General features: G+C 44.0%; 1 protein-coding gene across 1 annotated transcript in view; it reads left to right on the top strand.

Annotated features, from left to right (window-relative positions):
* Positions 1 to 1,152: 1,152 nt before the first annotated feature.
* The window catches only part of LIPA (lipase A, lysosomal acid type), a 34,912-nt gene continuing 16,088 nt past the window's right edge, over positions 1,153 to 19,976 (top strand). Inside the window, exons 1-3 of the mRNA XM_082611562.1 lie at positions 1,153 to 1,389; positions 4,137 to 4,248; positions 6,744 to 6,861. Of these exons, the coding sequence (XP_082467688.1) occupies positions 4,138 to 4,248; positions 6,744 to 6,861 (229 nt within the window). The 5' untranslated portion in view covers positions 1,153 to 1,389; position 4,137. The remainder of the gene's footprint in view (positions 1,390 to 4,136; positions 4,249 to 6,743; positions 6,862 to 19,976) is intronic.

Raw genomic sequence — 19,976 nt, 5'->3', positions numbered from 1 at the left:
GCCAATTAATCTATGACAAAGGAAGCAAAAATATACAATGGAGAAACGACACTTCAACAAGTGGTGCTGGGAAAACTGGACAGCTATATGCAAAACAACGAGATTAGAACATTTCCTCACACCATATACAAAATAAACTCAAAATGGATTGAAGACCTAAATGTAAGACGTGAAACCATAAAACTCCTAGAAGAGAACATAGGCAGAACATTCTGTGACATAAATCATAGTAATATATACATATATTTTTAGATCTGTCTCCAAAGGCAAAGGAAACAAAGGCAAAAAAGGGGGGGGACCTCGTTAAACTTAAAAGCTTTTGCACAGCCAAGGACATCACTGACAAAATAAAAAGACAACCTATGGAATGGGGAAAAATATTTACAAATGATATGACTGACAAGGTTTTGTTGCCTTTCTCCTGAAAACCTTCCAATGGCTTCTTATCTTGGTCAGAAGAAATAGCAGAGTCGTTCCAATTGGCCCCCGAGGCACCTCTAGGACTTCATGTTTTACCACTCTCCACCACGCGCATTCTGTTCTAGCCACGCTGACCGAATTTCGCTGACTAGAACCTACTAAGAATATTCCTGCCTCAGGACCTTTGCATTTGCTATTCTCTCATCTCAGAATACTCCTTCCCCAGTATCCACATGGCTCTGAGTCACCTCCTTTTTGTTTGTGCTCCGGTGTCACTGCATCAGAGAGTGCTTTCCCGATAACATAGCACCCACCTTCATTATCCCTTTAGTTTTTTACTGCTCTTCATAGCACTTTCCATTACCTCATTTTTTAATTTATTCATGGTGTTTCTTCCCATTAGAATGTAAGCAGGAGAAGAGGGCTCCTGTTTGACTACTATACCCCTAGTGTCTTAATAGTGCTAGGCATTAGCAATTAAAAATAAAATGTTCAGCAAGATTGCTTTGCAGCAGGCACACCGCTAAGGGCTTTATACGTAGCATATAATTCCTTTTCATCTGTAGAGCCCATGTTTTCCGTGCTAGGCGCAGAGAGTGGCGGCCCTGCAAGAGCCCCTGGGGCAGAGCCAGGGGCAGCCGCTAGGAGACCGGGCGGGTGCGGCCTGCAGGTGGAGCTGGTAATCGACTCCGCCGGGGAGGAGGCCGCCTGGCGCCGCACCTCTTGGTCCGTGGCGCATGCTCCGCTTCAGCGGAGGACCCTCTCAGAAGCGGCGGCGGCGCTAGGCCTGGGCGGTGTCTCCGCGGCACTTCTCGGCGGCCGGCTGCTCTGATTGGGGGCGCTGGTAGCCGGAGGCGGGAGCGGGCCCTGGCGTCCAGCCGTCTCCGCCCCCTCCAGGTCCCAGCTGGGGACCCAGCCCCGCGAGCTGGCACTGCGGCTGTGGACAGCGGCCTGGGAGGATTGCTCCAGGTGAGTGCCGGCCCCGTTGCGCTGCCAGGTGCGGGTGCCGCAGCTTCGGCTTCCCCCCACGGGCTCTGAGGCCAGGGCCCCGCACCGCTTCCGAGGCTCATTCCCGCCGGCCCTGAGCCTCTGCACGCCGTCAGGACCCTCTGCGCTGGTCTCCGGCGCGTCTTACCTGGAGCACCTGCGGGTGCCTCTTCTGCAGGCGGTCGCCCGAGGCATCTCGCGGTGACCCAGGAATTGAGGGCTGTCTTGAATTTGCCTGCCCTTTCCCAGGTGCCCTCGGGCTTCCTGGGCAGGCGCGGTCGCCCCTGGGCTGCAGCGACACCCAGGATTTCTGATTCCCAGCTTCCCTCACCTCCTTCCTCCTTGTCCTTTACTCCCATTAAGTCCCCCAGGCAGCCTGCAGACCACTCTAACTTTTTAGTCAAGGTGTGGTCGAGAACGGTTTGACATCGGTCCTGGTGAATATCTTGGCGATCCTATTTAACCAGTTAACATTTTGCTTCCAGTACTTAACTTGGGTGAGGCTGAGTTTCCTGGAAAAAGGACTTAACGGTACTGCAGAGAGTTGGCGAGGCGTAATTAACATAGTAGGTCGGAAGCGCTGCCTGCGGAAGTCTGGAGCATAGCAGGAGCTTAAATGGGAGCGGAAATTATTAGTGGTGGTGTTATTATTAGAAAGCTGAATGACAAGCTGCTTTGGAGCTCTTCTTCAGCCACTGAACTCTGGACCGCCCCAATCCCATTTTTCAAAATCTGTCTTGTGCATCTACACTTTGCTAGGTCCTGGGGGTTCAGAGTTGACTCAGATGCTGGCTCTGCCCTTGGGCTGGGGTAAAATGAAGACAGACAAGTACTTAATTGGATTGTTACAGTATAAAAAGGATTGAGCTAAAAGTTGCTGAGAGAGCCCAGCAAAGCACATTGCATGCATCCTGGAGGAGGCCTTTTCTCTTTTGAACTTCTCAATCCTCATCCTTATGACAATTACTGGACTAGTAGGTTGAAAAACTTACTAGTGTTTTGTTGGAAGGAAAAATCAACTGGGTGACATTTCCAGTTGAGTGGCTTCAGCTGTTATCTTCCTGGAGCTTCCATTGTGGACAGCTGGTCCAGGTCGCGGAGGATAGGCCTGAGTGGAAACGCAGGTACTGCCAGAGGCTTCACTGTCTCAAATTGTGGTTACAGACTTTCACTTTTCCTTTCAATATACTCCTTATTCCCGAGGAATAATGGGCTTTTGGAAGGTTATATTTATGATAAAAGGTAGCCCGGAACGGTACAGCCCTTCCCAACCACTGTAGAGAAATACAAACTTGTGAGTAAGCACAGTGGGCTTGCTTTGCCAGTAGAGACTCAAGATAACATCCCCTCCTGTCTAGAAGTTCCAGGTTCACCACTGCTGGGAGAAATCACTGTAGCACCATCAAGAGGTGCATCGACAGAAGGGAGTCAGTTCACTTTTGCAATCTTCTGAGAACCAATTTCTTAAGACTTGTGGAATACTCAGTTTAAGCCCAAGTCTTAAAAACAGCTGTATTGTATTACTGACGTACAATAGCAGGGCATATTTAGAATGTACAATTTTATGTTTTGATATGTATACACACGTGAAACTGTGATACGCTCAATATCATTAACCTGTTCATCACCCCCAAAAGATTTCCCTTTGCAATGCTTAGCTCCTGGCCCTCGTCTCCCCAGGCAGCCATTGATCTGCTTTACGTCAATAGAGATAAGGTTGCATTTTCTAGAGTTTTATAGAAATGAAATCATACATATTTACTTATATGGTCTGGCTTCTTTTACTCACCATAATTGTTTTGAGATTCATCCATGTTATTTTATGTGCATTCCTTTTTATTGCTGAGTAGTATGTATATATCACAATATGTTGACCCATTCACCCATTAGGGGAATTTGGGTCTTTCCGGTGTTTGGCTGTTGCACATAGAGCTGTTACAAACATTTTTGTACAAGTCTTTGTATGGGTATACACTCATGCATCTTTTTGAATGATTATATTTATTTTAGAAAACGTGGGAGGCCTGGGCTGTTGTCCCAGCTTTGCCTCTAACCATCTGGGTTTCCTTGGAAGAGTCACTTCATTTTGCCTTTAACATCCATCCTCAAGGTCTTTGCTACACTGTGATTTTGTGCCATCGCTGCCAGAAACTAGATGGTCTTTGTTGATGGCTGGAGGGTCTCAGAAGCAAAGAGGGGTGGTCTCCTTTCCCTCTATTTCTCTTGCAAACTCTCTTTTCTTTCATGACGCTTTTTCCCTTGGGTGTAATTTTATGCAGGAAGGGAAGTGAATAGCTAGTGGGAGCAAGAGCTCATATCGCTGAACTTCAAAGTGTTTAAATTGCAATTAGGAAAAGGTGGGAGGTTAACAGGCTCCGGAATTTGGGGGATCTTCCTTTTTCTCAACCTATTCTCTTCTGAGTCCTCCTTTCTGCTATTTCTCTGGGAACATTATGTTTAACCACCTGGTGAGGAGGTGAGTGGGTGTTCTGGGCTCCAAATGTCACATATTAACTGGGAGTGGCAGGTGGGAGGTTTCCCAGTAAAACAGAATTCCTCAATTTTTGCTTCGAGGTATGGCTTGAGTCATTTGTTCTATATTTGCCCTTTACCTAACTTTTACCTGACCTAAACCTGGTTCAGAACTTTGTATGGGAGCATTATTTACCAACATAATTTTGTGTAGTAAAACCTTGTGTAGACAAGTAACAACAGACTGTTTTATACAGAATGAAAATGTGGCTCTGGTGTTTGGTGGTCTGTTTGGTCCTTGGGACCCTGCATTCCGAGGTATCCAGAGGGAAGCTGGCACCTGTGGATCCTGAAACAAATATGAATGTGGTAAGTTTCCCAAAGTCATCTGTTTTTTAAAAATGCATCTGTGATCAATGTTAATTATTTTCTGAAATCCAGTTATGTCACTACACGAAGCCACGAACTCTATTCTCTTTATATCTCATTATGTTTTTCCTGTTCTCCGAATCTTAGATTCAGCTAGCTGGACTTTACCTAAAAGGTAATGTGTATTTTACAAGCCTCATTTGCTGTTAAAACATATACTTCTTAGTAAGATAAGTGATATTTTTTATACATTCATTTCATTTTTAAGTCTCACTGAATTTGTTTAAACAACAATAAAAAAAAGTGTCAAAACTTTGGAAGAATGTTAATACTCAATGTGCTGAACAAGGACAGATTACCAGTGTCCATAGTTCAATACAAAAATCAAAGTATCTGAAAAAAATTTGTTAGAAGAAATAAGCAAAAATAATCCCTTGAGTAATGAAAACATTTCAAAGTTATTAATCTTACATAAACAATTAAATCTGGAGATACCTTATTTAGGCATAAAATATCAGGAAAGTACATGTTGCTACAGAAAATAGCAGCTTTAAAACAGATGATGCATGAGGCTTCCCTGGTGGTGCAGTGGTTGAGAGTCCACCTGCCAATGCAGGGGACATGGGTTCGTGCCCCGGTCCGGACAGATCCCACATGCCGTGGAGCGGCTAGGCCCGTGAGCCATGACCTCTGAGCCTGTGCGTCTGGAGCCTGTGCTCCACAACAGGAGAGGCCACAACAGTGAGAGGCCCGCATACCGCAAAAAAAAACAAAAACAAAAACAAAAAACAGATGATGCAGTGACACAACTGAAGAATCAGGCAACTTTGGAGATGGAGATTAATTTATAGAAAGCCAAGAGAGTATGACCTGATATCAGGGTCTTAAGGTTACATTTTATTTCTTGTCCCAAATCTTTTCTTTTTAAATTTTTTTAAATTAAAAGCATTTTTATTTTTAAATCTTTTTCTGTAAGAATAATAAACTTAAATCCTTTCAAGTGTTTGTGGTAGAGAGAATAATGAGTACTTATTTACATTAAGTCTTCTGGATAATTGAGTTATGCATATGCCACTGAGCTCCCAATTAACAATTGCCCCATGGATTAATTGGTACAAACTGCTATGTATAAAATAAATAAACGAGGATAAGTTGTACAACACAGGGAATGTAGCCAATATTTTATAATAACTATAAATGGATTTTTTTTTTTTTTTTTTTTTTTTTTTTTGCGGTACGTGGGCCTCTCACTGTTGTGGCCTCTCCAATGGTGGCGCACAGGCTCCAGACACGCAGGCTCAGCGGCCATGGCTCACGGGCCCAGCCACTCCGTGGCATGTGGGATCTTCCCAGACTGGGTCACAAACCCATGTCCCCTGCATCGGCAGGCAGACTCTCAACCACTGCGCCACCAGGGAAGCCCCTGTAAATGGAATTTAACCTTTAAAAATTGTGAATCACTGTGTTGCACACCTGAAACTTATAATATTGTACATCAACTATACCTCAGTTTTAAAAAAAAGAAAACAAAAAACAATTGCCCCATGGATCTTTCCTTATGGAGTAGTGAATTTGATCATAATTCCTTACTTTTCCTCTTTTCCCTCCAGTTTTATTGAGATATAATTGACATATAACCTTGTATTAGTTTAAGGTGTACAACATAATGATTGTAAAATGATTACATTTTATTTATTTATTTATTTAACATCTTTATTGGAGTATAATTGTTTTACAATGGTGTGTTCATTTCTGCTTTATAAGAAAGTGAGTCAGCTATACATATACATCTATCCCCATATCTCCTCCCTCTTGCGTCTCCCTACCACCCTCCCTATCCCACCCCTATTTACAATAGCCAGGACATGGAAGCAACCTAAGCATCCATCGACAGATGAATGCATAAAGAAGATGTGGCATATATATGCAATGGAATATTACTAAGCCATAAAAAGAAATGAAATTGAGTTATTTGTAGTGAGGTGGATGGACCTAGAGTCTGTCATACAGAGTGAAGTTAAGTCAGAAAGAGAAAAACAAATAGCGTATGCTACCACAATCATTTTATCTTTTCTTGTTCAACTCTAGCTTGACATTCTAGTGTAGTTTTATTGGTCCATTGGTTAAAAACAGATTAATACTTTTTATGTTTCATTTCCCAGGATGGGGTCTCTTAAAACAAGGAAAATGGTAGATTACAGTATTACCTGGCATATTTAGAAAAGAAAGAAAGAAGTGTTTATTTGTACCTGGGAGCCAGGATGGAAACAAAGAAGCCCAAAGCTATGGTAAAATAAGACACACTTGGTGTAGAACATGTTAAAATGGTTTAGCTGAACATCTATGAGTAGAACACAGAGGTAAAACAAGTGGAGGATTTACTTTTACGATGGGATGTTGGCTACTAGGTTGAGCAGACTGAAATTTCAGTAACAATTCATTTCTTAAGTAAAACCTGGAGAATGTCATTGACACTTTGTCTTCTGTCCTCGCAGAGTGAAATTATCTCTCACTGGGGATTCCCTAGTGAGGAACACCTAGTTGTGACAGAAGATGGATATATTCTTTGCCTTAACCGAATCCCCCACGGGAGGAAGAACCATTCTGACAGAGGTATGGCTGTTTTCTGTGGTGAGAAAGGAAAGCTCTGAAAATTTAACAGCATTGCTGGAATTTGGCTCTTTTTTTATATCAGCAACCAAGTTCAGATTTAACTTGAAAACATTGAAATGGGATTATTTTTTAGACCAAAGTACTCAACATGTTACATTTATGCAAGGTGTATAAAAAACACTTCTTCTTTTAAAGAAATAAGGACAAGAGTCATCTAATTTCATATTTCGCTTAAAGGTTCAAAGGTCAGGTTTGTTTGGGGATATGCTAAAATCTCTGCTTTCTTTGTTATAAGGAAGCATTTCATTTAATAAAATGGTTTGAGCATTAAGTAGATAGCTCTTGCTGTTTGAAAATTACTTAATTTTTTGAGTAGGTAATGTATTCACATAGTTGAAAAATCAAAGAGAATAAAAAGATACACAGTGAAATACCTCCCTCCCATCTCATTCTCCACCTCCCCTGTTTTTTATGTATCTTTCCAAAATCTCTTTATTTTAAATTTCTTTATCTCTAAAAAATCTCTTTAGAAGCAAACATAAATTATTGTTTTTCCCTGCTTCCCTTTTAATATAAAATATGGCTTATAATGCACATTCTTTTGTTCCTTGAATTTTTTACTTAATATTTTGGAGATTTTTCCTTACAATACAGAGAGCACTTCATCATTTATCTCTGCTGATACATAGTATTCCACTGTATAACTGTACCATGATTTATTTAACAAGTGTCCTCTTGATGGGCATTTAGACTATTTCTGGTCTTTGATTAACAAATATTGCTGCTGTAAGTAACCTTGTATGTGTGCAAGTTTATTTATACGATACATTTTCAGAAATAGAATTTTTGGGTCAGAGGATATATGGATTTGTGATTTTGAGAGATATTGTATAATTGCTTTTCATGTGGTCTTGTTCTGGTAATTACTCTCATAAGCAATATATGAAAGTTCTTATAGTTTTGGCTTAAAATCTATACATATTTTTTCTTTTTCTCATAACTCAAGCAAAACTGTGGTTTCCAATGCAGATTGAGGAATTTCTAGATAGCTTACTTGAAATTGTTAGATATCAGAATAAGGATCTGATCCTTAGTCAATCATCTCTCCAGATGTAGCTTATTTTTTTTCTTTTAACATTTTCTGATTTTAGAAACTTTCCTTAGGAAATTAAGGTGAGATTAAGGTAATTGGATAACTATCTCTTCTTCAATTAAAATTTTATGTGAGTAGAAAATTTTTATTCAGAGCGAACTTAAAAGCCCTCTGTGTTAATGTGAGCTTTGTATCATTATCTGTTTTTCTCTTAATATAATCTGATTTGTCCATGTTGTTCTGCCATAAATTCTAGCTCTAATGAGCCTTTCAGTAATGTTACCTGGTCAAGACAGCCAATGCTGTTTTTGAAATTTAATTTCTAACTCTTGAGAGTTTTATGATTCACAGATCCTCTTAAAAACATGTTTACAAAATGAGCAATGAGTTACAGCAAGGGCTTCTATTTTTTCTTCTGCTCAAGACACACAAAACATATTTTATTTCAGAGTGAACATATGATCTTGATTTCCTTCCCTTTTTTTAAAAAAAGTAAACCCTGTATACAGATTTCGGATCCCATATAAAGAAAAATCGGTATTGATATTATTTCTCTTAAAAGTGGTTAGTTGACTAATAATTAGTAGTGTGAGCCATTGTTCAAAAATGCAGGGAACCACAGTAAAAACATGCTTAGAGAATGTGCCTCCTCTTCTTTTTCTATATCCACCTCTAGGCTTCTCTTTCCTACAGCAGTTACAGCAAATAGTGCCAGATGCCCTATGGTATGTATCTCAACCACTGCAGCTGAAGGTGCTGTGCCCTGGGAAGTGAGCATCCTTTTTGATTTGCTCTCAGGTGGTAGGAAGAAGAATGAGAATTCCGCCCACCCCTAAATACTGCTGTGCTTTCTCCTCTGTAGGCCTTGGATTCTTCATCTGTAAACACAGTCGATTGGCTGGGATGATCTCAAAGTTCCCCATTAGTCTTTATCACTCTCTGGCTCTACGGGTTATATTCTATATTCATTCATTCATTCATTCATTGTCAGGGGTGTGTGGATTGGGGCAGTGGATACCCTTGGTTTTCAGAATGGGGAACAGACTGAATGCACTCTACACTAAGTCTGGCGATAGCATTAAGTCCCCACCCTTTTCCTCTGTCCTGAGGAGGCCTCCCTGGAGAGGATCAGTGGTATGTATATAACACCTGCTGTGAGCTAAGCTCAGAGGCGCGTTTTGGAGGAAACCTGTGACAAGTGACTTAGTTATCTAAAGGATTTGTGATTCTGCTGAAAACTGCACAGGTGTTCCTCTGATGGTTTGCATTTCCATGGTCCAAGGCAGAGCGCGGAGCTGAGGCTCTGCACTGCCCTTCACTCCCATGCAGGAGCAGTGTTGTCAGTGGTGCTAATCGGGCTTATTCAGGCCAGCTAGACAAAAAGAATACGCACAGTCCTTCACACCCAACATGGAACCCAGCTCATCCGTGCCCCTTCCTCTCCTGACTTCCCCCTCTATTAATCACACCCTCGTCCTCCCGGACCTAGACCAGAAACTGCATAGTCACTCTTGACCCCCATCCTGGAGGAGCTGTCAGGTCCTCTGTAGGCTCCCCTGTTATATGGCTTCAGTTCAGCCCTTTCTTCTCTTTGCCAGGCCACCATCGTACCTTATGCTCTTGTGACCATTTACTTGGCCATCTGAAATAAGCTCAGAACCTGAGAGGGAGAAAGAATTTCAAAACAGGAATAGGGAAATCCAGTCTGCTTATCTTTTAAGAAATTAATGCTTTTAAGAAAATAATGCCATACATCTGTACTATTTATAAGTCATTACAAGGTACGTTAAAACATTATTCATTTATCAAGGATGAAGTGAAGCTATTCCTCTTACCCTTCTTAATGTAGTTTTTCTGTTTTTGTGTTCTTCTGGGATGCTGTGACCTTACCCCTGGGCTCAGGGATGCTAACAAAGGCATTCTTGTCTGTGGATAGTTGCTAAGTTGGAGTTTCTGTGAGGGGGCTAGGGCTGGGGATCTCCTGTTCTGCCATCTTGCCGATGTCACCTCCGTTATTTATTTATAGGTACCACATTCCTTATGGAACCTTAGTTTAAAGCTGTGTGGTGAGCATCTTTCAGTCTTGTCTCAGTGACCCCCTCTGATTGTATGTAGAGCCTCACTTGGGGGTCATTGGAAGTTTTTTATGATCACAGGACTTGGCCACATGGCTCCTCTACCCATGCCAACTGCTCTCCTTTCTGCCAACCTCCCTGTTCTCATCCATCTTATGTAGTTTTGCAGGATTAAGCTTCGTAGAGCCCAGGTATAATTATATGATATTGCCACTCAGCAATCTTCATGAGCCTAATAAATGAAGATAACACCATTCCTTAATATTTTGTCCTAGCTGTTGTCTTTACTGTTCACCCTCATTTTATGCAGCAGTGGACCTTTGAAGTTCACCATGGATATGTGCAAGAACTTCATGATTCCTCAAACTAGTGATTACAGTTATAGGCTATGATGTCTACGGTGACTTCCTCTGTAGAATGGGATAGAATACCTCTTTCACAAGGTTTATGAGGAGTGCTTGAGAACCACTGGTTGCCAGCTGTGTTTACCCATCATCTAAGAAACATTTATGAACTGCACAGGTTTAAATTGGCACCATAGCCAAATTGCAAATGGTATAACTGAAGTTGTGTCTGTGATAAGTATCAAAGAACTGCTCTCTCACGTGCCGAAATCCAAATGAGTTATTTCCCTTTTGCTAAATTCTCCCTGGGCCTCAGCTGGTGACACAACCCTCTGGATTGGTGTTCACCCTGCCCACCATCTTTATTTCTATACATTCCTAAAAACATTTTTTTTTTCTGTCCTTCCAGCCCCACCCAGCTTAACTGCCAACTCTCCATGTTGCTTGAGCATGAAGGAGACACACTTCCTCCAAACTCCCAGATGCCTTGCTAACACCCCTCCTGAGGTGCTTTTCTTCCTCTGCTTCGGGGTTAACTCACGCGTGTACTTCTTTCTCCCCACCATCCCTCCCTGCAACCACTCTTTGAAGGCAGAGGCTGTGTCTTTGTCACCTCTGTGTTCCACACAGCAACCAGCAGCACCAGGTAGCCTGCGTGTGTGGCCTAATTAAGAGATACATCGGGCAGTCTTCAGAATTGGGATTCTGAAGTGCATGAAGGGAATGGATCCTCTGTCTAGTAAAATAAAATAGACACTTGTGCACACACAAATTTTATATTAAGATGCAGAGGGTGTGTAAAGAATCCCCTGATTTATTTTTATTTAAAAAAATTTTCTTTATTGAAGTAGAGCTGATTTACAGTGTTGTGCCAGTCTCTGCTGTACAGCACAGTGACTCAGTTATACACACATAGACATTCTTTTTTCATATTCGTTTCCATTATGGTTTATCACAAGATACTGAATATAGTTCCCTGTGCTGTACAGTAGGACCTTGTTGTTTATCCATTCTAAATGTAATAGTTGGCATCTGCCAACCCCAAAGTCCCAGTCCATCCCTCTCCCTCCCCTTCTCCCCCTTGGCAACCACAAGTCTGTTCTCTATGAGTCTGTTTCTGTTTTGTAGACAGGTTCATTTGTGCCATATTTTAGATTCCACATATAAGTGATATCATATGGTATTTGTCTTCCTCCTTCTGACTTACTTCACTTAGTATGATAATCTCTCGTTGCATCCATGTTGCTGCAAATGGCATTATTTCATTCTTTTTTATTCCATTGTATATATGTACCACATCTTCTTTATGCATTCATCTGTCGATGGACATTTAGGTTGTTTCCATGTTTGGGCTATTGCGAACAGTGCTGCTATGACCATAGGGGTGCATGTATCTTTTTGAATTATAGTTTTGTCAGGGTATATTCCCAGGAGTGCGATTGCTGGGTTATATGGTAATTCTATTTTTAGTTTTTTGAGGAACCTCCAATACTGTTTTCCATAGTGGCTCTACCAACTTACATTCCCACCAAGAGTGTAGGAGGGTTCCATTTTCTCCACACCCTCTCCAGCGTTTGTTATTTGTAGACTTTTTAATGATGGCCATTCTGACCGCTGTGAGGTGGTACCTCATTGTGGTTTTGATTTGCGTTTCTCTAATAATTAGCGATGTTGAGCATCTTTTCATGTGCCTACTTGCCATCTTTATGTCTTCTTTGGAGAAATGTCCTATGAAGGTCTTCTGCCCGTTTTTCAATTGGGTTGTTTGTTTTTTTGTTGTTGAGCTGTATGAGCTGTTTGTATATTTTGGAGATTAAGCCTTTGTCTATTGCATCATTTGCAAATATTCTCTCCCATTCCGTAAGTTGTCTTTTCATTTTATTATGGTTTCCTTTGCTGTGCAAAAGCTTGTAAGTTTGATTAGGTCCCATTTGTTTATTTTTGTTTTTACTTCTGTTGCCTTGGGAGACTGATTTAAGAAAACAGTGGTACAATTTATGTCAGAGAATGTTTTGCCTATGCTCTCTTCTAGGAGTTTTATGGTGTCATGTCTTGTTTTTAAGTCTTTAAGCCATTTTGAGTTTATTTTTGTGTATGGTGTGAGGATGTGTTCTAACTTCATCGATTTACATGCAGCTGTCCAACTTTCCCAATACCACTTGCTGAAGAGACTGTCTTTTTCCCATTTTATAATCTTGCCTCCTTTGTCAAAGATTAATTGACCATAGGTGTGTGGGTTTATTTTTGGCTCTCTATTCTGTTCCACTGATCCATATGCCTGTTTTGTACCAATACCACACTGTTTTAAAGAATCCCCTGATTTAGGCAATCCTTTGCCTGTCTGGTCAGACCTCTACTAATTAGGAGGCTTGAAATGTGTATTTAGAAAGCTGTTAGTGACCTGTGGAGTGTATGTGGGCTGTTTCTCAATGTTCAGCAAACTTCTCTATCAAGTGTTGAGCTACCCCTACTTTGCACTAACTCCAATAAGGGAATTGAAATTCAGAAATCCATCCTTTATAGGGAAGTGGTTATATTTTAATCTGCTCAGCTGTATTTCAGAAAGTCACGGGATGCTGGCACTAGAAGGATCTCAGAGTCCTGCCTGGGCCGGCAGTTTGGAGAACTTGCTTTTTTTTTTTTTTTTTTTTTTGCGGTATGTGGGCCTCTCACTGTTGTGGCCTCTCCCGTTGCAGAGCACAGGCTCCGGATGCGCAGGCTCAGCGGCCATGGCTCACGGGCCCAGCCGCTCCGCGGCATGTGGGATCTTCCCGGACCGGGGCACGAATCCGTGTCCCCTGCATCGGCAGGCGGACTCTCAACCACTGCGCCACCAGGGAAGCCCGAAATTACATTTTTAACATAACTCCCTAGTGGATTCCAAGGGAAAATCTTGGGTTTGGGAACCTAGGTTCTAGAGCAACACTCTCATTTTACTGGGCATGACAGTTAGGTTCAAAGAGGGAAGAGGATTTGCTTTAGGTCAAAAGATAGTGGCCCAGCCAGTTTGACTCCGGGTTCAGTGTTCTTTGAACTGGAGTGCGTGGCCTTTTGTAATAAGTATTGAGCAACTTGATCCTATGATAGTCAGTGTATTTATTTTAGTTGGTTAAAACAAAGAAATAGAGAAAGGCCTTGCCTAAAATACATAAAATAGCAACAGTAACAGTGAGGCCAACTTACTTCTGCCTAACTAGGAAATAAACTGTAAAATAAAGCAATCATCAAAAAAAGCACCAAACATGGAATGTTTATATCTGAAAAGCAGTATGTGTCTGATGGCCTGGTGAGTGAAGTGCATTCTGGAGTGTGAGTAATTGCCTTTGTGCAGAAACAGGGTTTTTGAACTTTGCCGTGGGGTTTTGCCCATTGAACTTTTTGAGTCATAATTGAAAATTCACAACCTGGCTTGTGAGTTAGGTTTTGAGGGGAAAGACCACCAGGCTATATGGTTTTAAAAAAAAAGTTTCTTTGTTTTGATTATATGTTTTAGGTTTCTGACCAATTTCTGGGTTTTCTGTTCTTCCCTTGTACATGGTTCCTAAGGAAACCATTTCCTAAATGCAGTGCTCTAACAAGCTAAACAGAGGCCTTGATCAGCTGGGATGTAATTCCTCGCCTCCCAGTGGCACTGGACAGATGTAGGGCCATTAGTCAGCGCCCGGGCTTGTTCACTCTAGCTCCCTGAGCTCACGCCCAGGCTCGCTTGGACCTTGATGGCACGCTGGGCAGCGGGCTGTATTCAGACTCTCTGCGTCACGGAGCACCACAAGGCAGTGTCAGCTGCACAGCACAGTTTGTCTCGTATTGGCAGGTTGGAGCTGGGGCTAAGAGTCAAGAGTGGGAAGGAAGAGAGTGCTGTGCTGGGCACCCCTCCCTCCTCCAGTGCTCCCTCTTTTCCTGCTACCTAACCTCGATGTCGCTTCAGGGAGGAGCTCCCCAGCTCTCACACCCGCTCAGGGTGGCCCCTGGCCACATATTCTCATAGCTCTTTGTGTGTTTCCTTCATAGCAGTTAAGACAGGTAAGACAACAAATAATAGCGTATTCTGTCAGTGATGATGCTTATAACCTCGGTCCTCCCCACTAGACGATGAGCTCTTGGAGAGCCCAAACCTTTTCTGATGACTCGATAATCTCTCCAGCCCAAGGCTTCAGTCTACCTGCTTCTACAGTCCTGGTCCTCCTGGGGACCGGGTTGACCAAAGCATCCGCCCTTTCTAATGTTCCTTGCCCAAGACCACATTGAATTAAGGATCCTCCTGAGCTCAGAGGCACCGTACCTCTGTTTGAAGGCAGGCTGTGGTCGCAGAGAAGGGCAGGGGAAGCAGAAAGGCAGTGTGGCACGGAGATAACAAGCACTTTGGTGTCACGTGATCACATGGTTCCCAGTTCCACCATACACTAATTGTATTTACATCCTTGGGCAAATCATTGCTTTTTTCTATGCCTCAGAGTCCCCGTCTGTAACGTAGGAAGGATAACATAAATGGCGTAGTGCCATCCCGGATACACAGTAAACTCTAATTAAGGCAGTGCCCTGGAAAGTGCACATGGTATATGTGGGGTGGGTATCTCTGCGTGTGTGAATATGCACTGTTGTGTGTTTTTTTTATTTCTTTCCTTCCTTTATTCCTTCATTGTTGCTTTTATTCATCGAATTTGCCTGGAGCGAGCACCACGTGGCAGACTCAGCATTGGGTGCCACGGAGGCTGCTGTGAATGAGACAGACCGATTGCTGCCTTCTTGTTGCTTAGTGATCAAAGTGACCACCACTGCTGCTGGTGGGGCGAATGGCATCCTGAGGATGGGGTGTTTTTCTTCCCTGCTCTGTGATCCCAGCACTATTGTGTTTCCTTCTGCCGAGGGTCACCCCCTTTCCAGCAGGGTGACTGTGAAATGTGAGTGCAGTGATCTGGGCAGTGGCAAGGTCTGCATGCCTTTCTGAACGCTTCCTGTGGGTGGGCCATGTGCTGCACTCTGTGTGAACTGTCACATGACTTGTCACACAGCTGTTGGATGTCAGGACTCTTACTACCCCCTGTTACAGAGGAGGAAACCAAGGTTACAGAGGTTAATTAACTTGCTTATTATAAAGTAGCTGGTGGTTGGTAGTAAAGACAGGATTCCCATGGCTTGTGATGGCATGTCTGCCCGTTGGGCTCTTAGCACTGCAGCAATGTCTCTGATCAAGGGACACTGTGCAAAGTGCTTGATTTAGATAACCTGCGTACCAGCTTCCATTGCTTAAGTTCCTGGTGATGAGTGCTTTGGAGATAAGCCTCTCCTTATTTCTTCCTCCAGTGAATATAAGGTGTTGTGGCCGAGTCTTCCCATTAATGTTATTTGTTGACAGTGTTTTGGGCTGTTTTTGAGGCCAATTCTTCAAATTAGAATTAGACTACAAAAATTCACCCAGTCGTCCCCTGTTGTGGATAAATGAAAGTCTGCTCTTGATAATTCTGGAGTAGGAGGCCCTAGAATTACCTTCAGGGGCCTCTTGGATGCTGGACCCGGGATCTCCGCGTCTGGTTGGGCTCTTCTCTGGGCCAGCCTGGTGCAGCAGAGGGCTGGACATGCTTCCCTTTTAATGAATCCACTTTGAACACAGCTATGGATGGGCTACGTCAGGAGAGCTGAGGGAGCTTGCCGAAAATAAATATTTCCAGGCTCCGTCTCTGGACTTCCTGATTCCCTAAATCAGGACCAAGGGCAGAAATGTGCATGAAATGCCCCCAGATGATTTTGATATGTAGCCACTTTTAGGAACTAATGCTTGGCTTGATTTGAAGTGGCCACGTACAAACGGAATATTTATAAGCACTCCCCCTGCCCCCTACCTCTTTATTTTTGAATGAAGTTTTCTTTAGAGTAGTGGTTACAAGCAAGGACTTCAGAATGTGGCTGACTTGGGTTTCAATTCTGGCTCACTGCTGAGGTGATTGTTCCAGGGCAGGTTACCTGACCTTTCTCTCCAGGCATCGGTTACCTCATCTGTAACATGGGGGTGGATCTTAACAGCTCTCTTGCAACAGTGTAATCTATGTGAAATGTGGTGCATGATAGGTAGCTGTTACTGATGAATGGTAATAATAACAATAAATCCACCAGATGCCACAATGCTGGCTAGGGTTTGTCTTAAGCAGTCGGGGCAGATTCAGGAAGCCCCCTGGGCCCTGGCTCTTTGGGTGATCGACAGCCTGTCCTTGGCGTGGTTGAACCAGCCCTTGGACTTTGGCTTTGTCCAGTCCCATGGATGGCTGCAGGGAGGTCTAAAGTGAGGGATGATCCTGACTTTGTATTACTCAGTGTGGGGTGCCAGGGATGCCTGTGCACCATAAGCCAGGTCCTTGTTGCCATTTTGTCTAGAACCTGCCTTTGCAGAGGAGATGGGGGGCCCTTATGCAACTTACAGTCTGTCTTCTAAGCTTTTCTAGAAGATTTTAGGTCATGCAGGCTCCTGCCAAACTAGCAAGCAGCCAGGTCTCTCTCTTCTTCAGGCCCAGGAGACATCCTGCCCGCCTCTGAGTCCTGGTTTGGGATTGGTGGCTGTGCAACTCTGCACAGGCTACTTAGCCACACTGTGCCTCAGAGTCCTTATCTGAAAAATGGGGGTGCAAACTCGTCCCCAACTGTATTAGTTTCCTACCGCTGCTGTAACAAACTACCACAAACTTAGTGGCTTAAAACAGCATAAATTTATTACCTTACTCTTCTGGAGGCCAGAAGTCCTAAGATCAAGGTGTTGGTAGGGCTACCTTTTGGAGGCACTTGGGGAAGATCCATTCACTTGCCTTTTCCAGCATCTGGACGCTGCCCACATTCCTCGGCTTCTGGCCCCATCCTCCATCTTCAAAGCCAGTAGGGTAGCATTTTCCAATCTCTCTCTGATTCTGACCCTCTTAGAAGGAGCCCTGTGATTACGCTGGGCCCACCCGATAATCCAGGATGCTACCCCATCTCAAGATCCTTAATCACATCTGCCAAGTTCCTTTTGCCATTAGCCTTTTCTCGGCTAAAGAATGCCACTTCGTCTTGTCTTTCTTCACAGAGCTTGCGTTCTAGTAATGATTTATTATTACATTTGTACATTTATTATTACTGTGAGTCACTATGATTTATCAGCCATTGTATCATCCCCACTTTAGAAAAGGACATCGATACTCCAGAGAGATTGAGTAAATTCTGAAGGGTTTCATATCCAGTAAGAACCAAAGTCTGTTTCATGTCAACGCATGGATCTTTGTGATCTCCTCCTCTTCCTCCTTCTTTTGGTTCTTTGTTGGACCTCAGCTGATTTCTCACACCATTTTTGAGCATGGTGGAGGCCTGTCCAGACACTGCCCTGGTAGAGAAGGCCAGGGCTTGGGAGGCAGGAGGAACTTTCCCATGCACCCAGTTATCTTCCTCTTGTGAGACTGTGGGCTCAGCAGATTCATTTTTGGAGGCTGAGTAATCCCCTCCTGGCTTCCACCCACATTTGGCCCCATCGGGCAGGCAGCGCCGTGGCGGCCCGTCACTGGGCTGCATCTCTTTGCTGGCTCTGTGCAAACTACGTAGGTGACTGTGATGAAGTCACTTGCCCTCTCTGGGCCAAGGTACTTTTAGGCTTTTCCCTCAGCCCCCAGCCCTCGTACAGCCAGTTTGGACAAGCTAATTGCAGGGCACAGCAGGAAATGCAGCCCTTGTCCTGACCTGTTGGTTTGTTGCTCAAAGACAGACCAGGCTGCAGGTGCTGGAGTGTGTGGGCTAGGCTGGTCCTTGGAAGAATTGCCTGAGCAGGCAAGGTTGCATATCGTGGCCTGGCCTCCTGTTCTCTGTCTCCTCCATCCATCTACTAGAGATTCCTTTCTTCCAAGCAGTTGGTCCAGCTCCCTCCAAAATAGCTTTCTCTCTTTGGCTTGTCATTCCCTGAGGGCCTCTGTATGTTGTAGAATGACTCTCTCTTGTTAGCCTTTCCCGTAGCAAAACCGCTAAGAGCATGGACCCTGGCATTAGACTTACGTGGATTCAAATCCCAGCTCCCCCACTTTTTAGCACTTATCTAATCTTGTGCAAATTACTTGACTTCTCTTAGCCACAATTTCTTGTTCTGTTAAATGGAGATAGTACTAACTTCATAGGATTTTCAGCACAGTGCCTTAGAGCACAGGGGTGCATATTAATATAGCTAGCTGTTAATTCAATGGCTCCTCTCAGCAGGATGACAAGAAACCTGATTAAAGTAATTCACTGGAAGATGTGAATGGCAGTAGGTTTAACCCTCCTAGAGAGAAACTTCTTTTTCCAGCAAATCCTTAAATCCTTGATTGGTGGCGGGATGGGAAAGATGACATAATGCCTTCCTTTCTCCCCACTCCCCCCCTCTTAGGAGCAGGTGGGAGAAGCTGGCAGACATGTGGGTAGGCCCATCACAGTGCCCTTGTCTATTCTGCTGCCCTTTTGCATTCACGAAATGCCAGAGGGAAGGGACAAGCAGTTTAGCACTCATTTTCCATCCCAGGACAGGATTTGTTAATATTTTCTCTTTGTTGGTGGCCCATCATGTCTAATGGAATCACGGGCATGGGAAGCCCAGTGGGTTGTATCCTCTGCAGCTTCGTCCTTAGAGGCCCCTTTTGTTCTGGGAGGAAAGGGAGCTGGCCACACCTGCAAGGATGTGCACCCCTGAAGGAAGTCCTTCATCTCCCCTCTGTGCCCAGGTCAGACAAGGCACCATGCCCTACCAGCGGTTCCCCAAACTGCCTGTGCATCAGACTCCTATAGGGAGTGTTTACATTTTACAGTACACTCTGGGGTCCCATCTGGCTGAGGCCTGGGATGCAGTGTCAGTTCTCTGCCAATCCAGGCTGCCGTTTCTTCACCTGAACCCTTTGTGGGGCAGTCTGTCTCTTACTTAAGAACCAGCTCGAATATTCCTCTCCTGGCTGAGTACTTTTCTCTTTCCTCTGGGCTTTCCTGCGTGGTGGTCTGGCCTTTTCCACACTGGGCTAGAAGGTAATCGTGTGTCTGTCTCCTTCACTAGAATGGAGCTCCATGGGGGAGGGAGCGTGGCTTACCCACTTTCGTGTCCCTAAATCTAACACAGTGACTAACACATAGTAGGTACCAGGACAGGTTTATACAAAATGTGACGTGTGTTTTGAATCACTCGATTTTTTTTAACTTCTAGTGCACTGCTTATTATACAGTAAAATTCTCAGTAAAAACTCTTCAGGGGGCCTCCCTGGTGGCGCAGTGGTTGAGAGTCCGCCTGCCGATGCAGGGGATACGGGTTCGTGCCCCGGTCTGGGAGGATCCCATATGCCGCGGAGCGGCTGGGCCCGTGAGCCGTGGCCTCTGGGCCTGTGCATCCAGAGCCTGTGCTCCGCAATGGGAGAGGCCACAACAGTGAGAGGCCCGCATACCGCAAAAAGAAAAAAAAAAAAAAACTCTTCAGATGAATGAGTAGGACCCAGCTGAGATGCCTGAGGTTGCTGAGGTGCCATTTCTCAGCCATGTGCCTTCCCATGCCAGCCCCTTTGCTCCCCTGCTGGCATGTCCCACGAGCAAGCCGTGGGGTCTGCCATATGCTTTGCAGTTCTTGGCCCGGATCCTCCAGAT

The sequence above is a fragment of the Mesoplodon mirus genome, assembly GCF_964341445.2.
Source record: "Mesoplodon mirus genome assembly, chromosome: 2".
Classification (NCBI taxonomy): Eukaryota; Metazoa; Chordata; class Mammalia; order Artiodactyla; family Ziphiidae; genus Mesoplodon; species Mesoplodon mirus.
The sequence above is the reverse complement of the archived record's forward strand: the minus strand, read 5'-3'. Positions and strand labels throughout refer to the sequence as shown.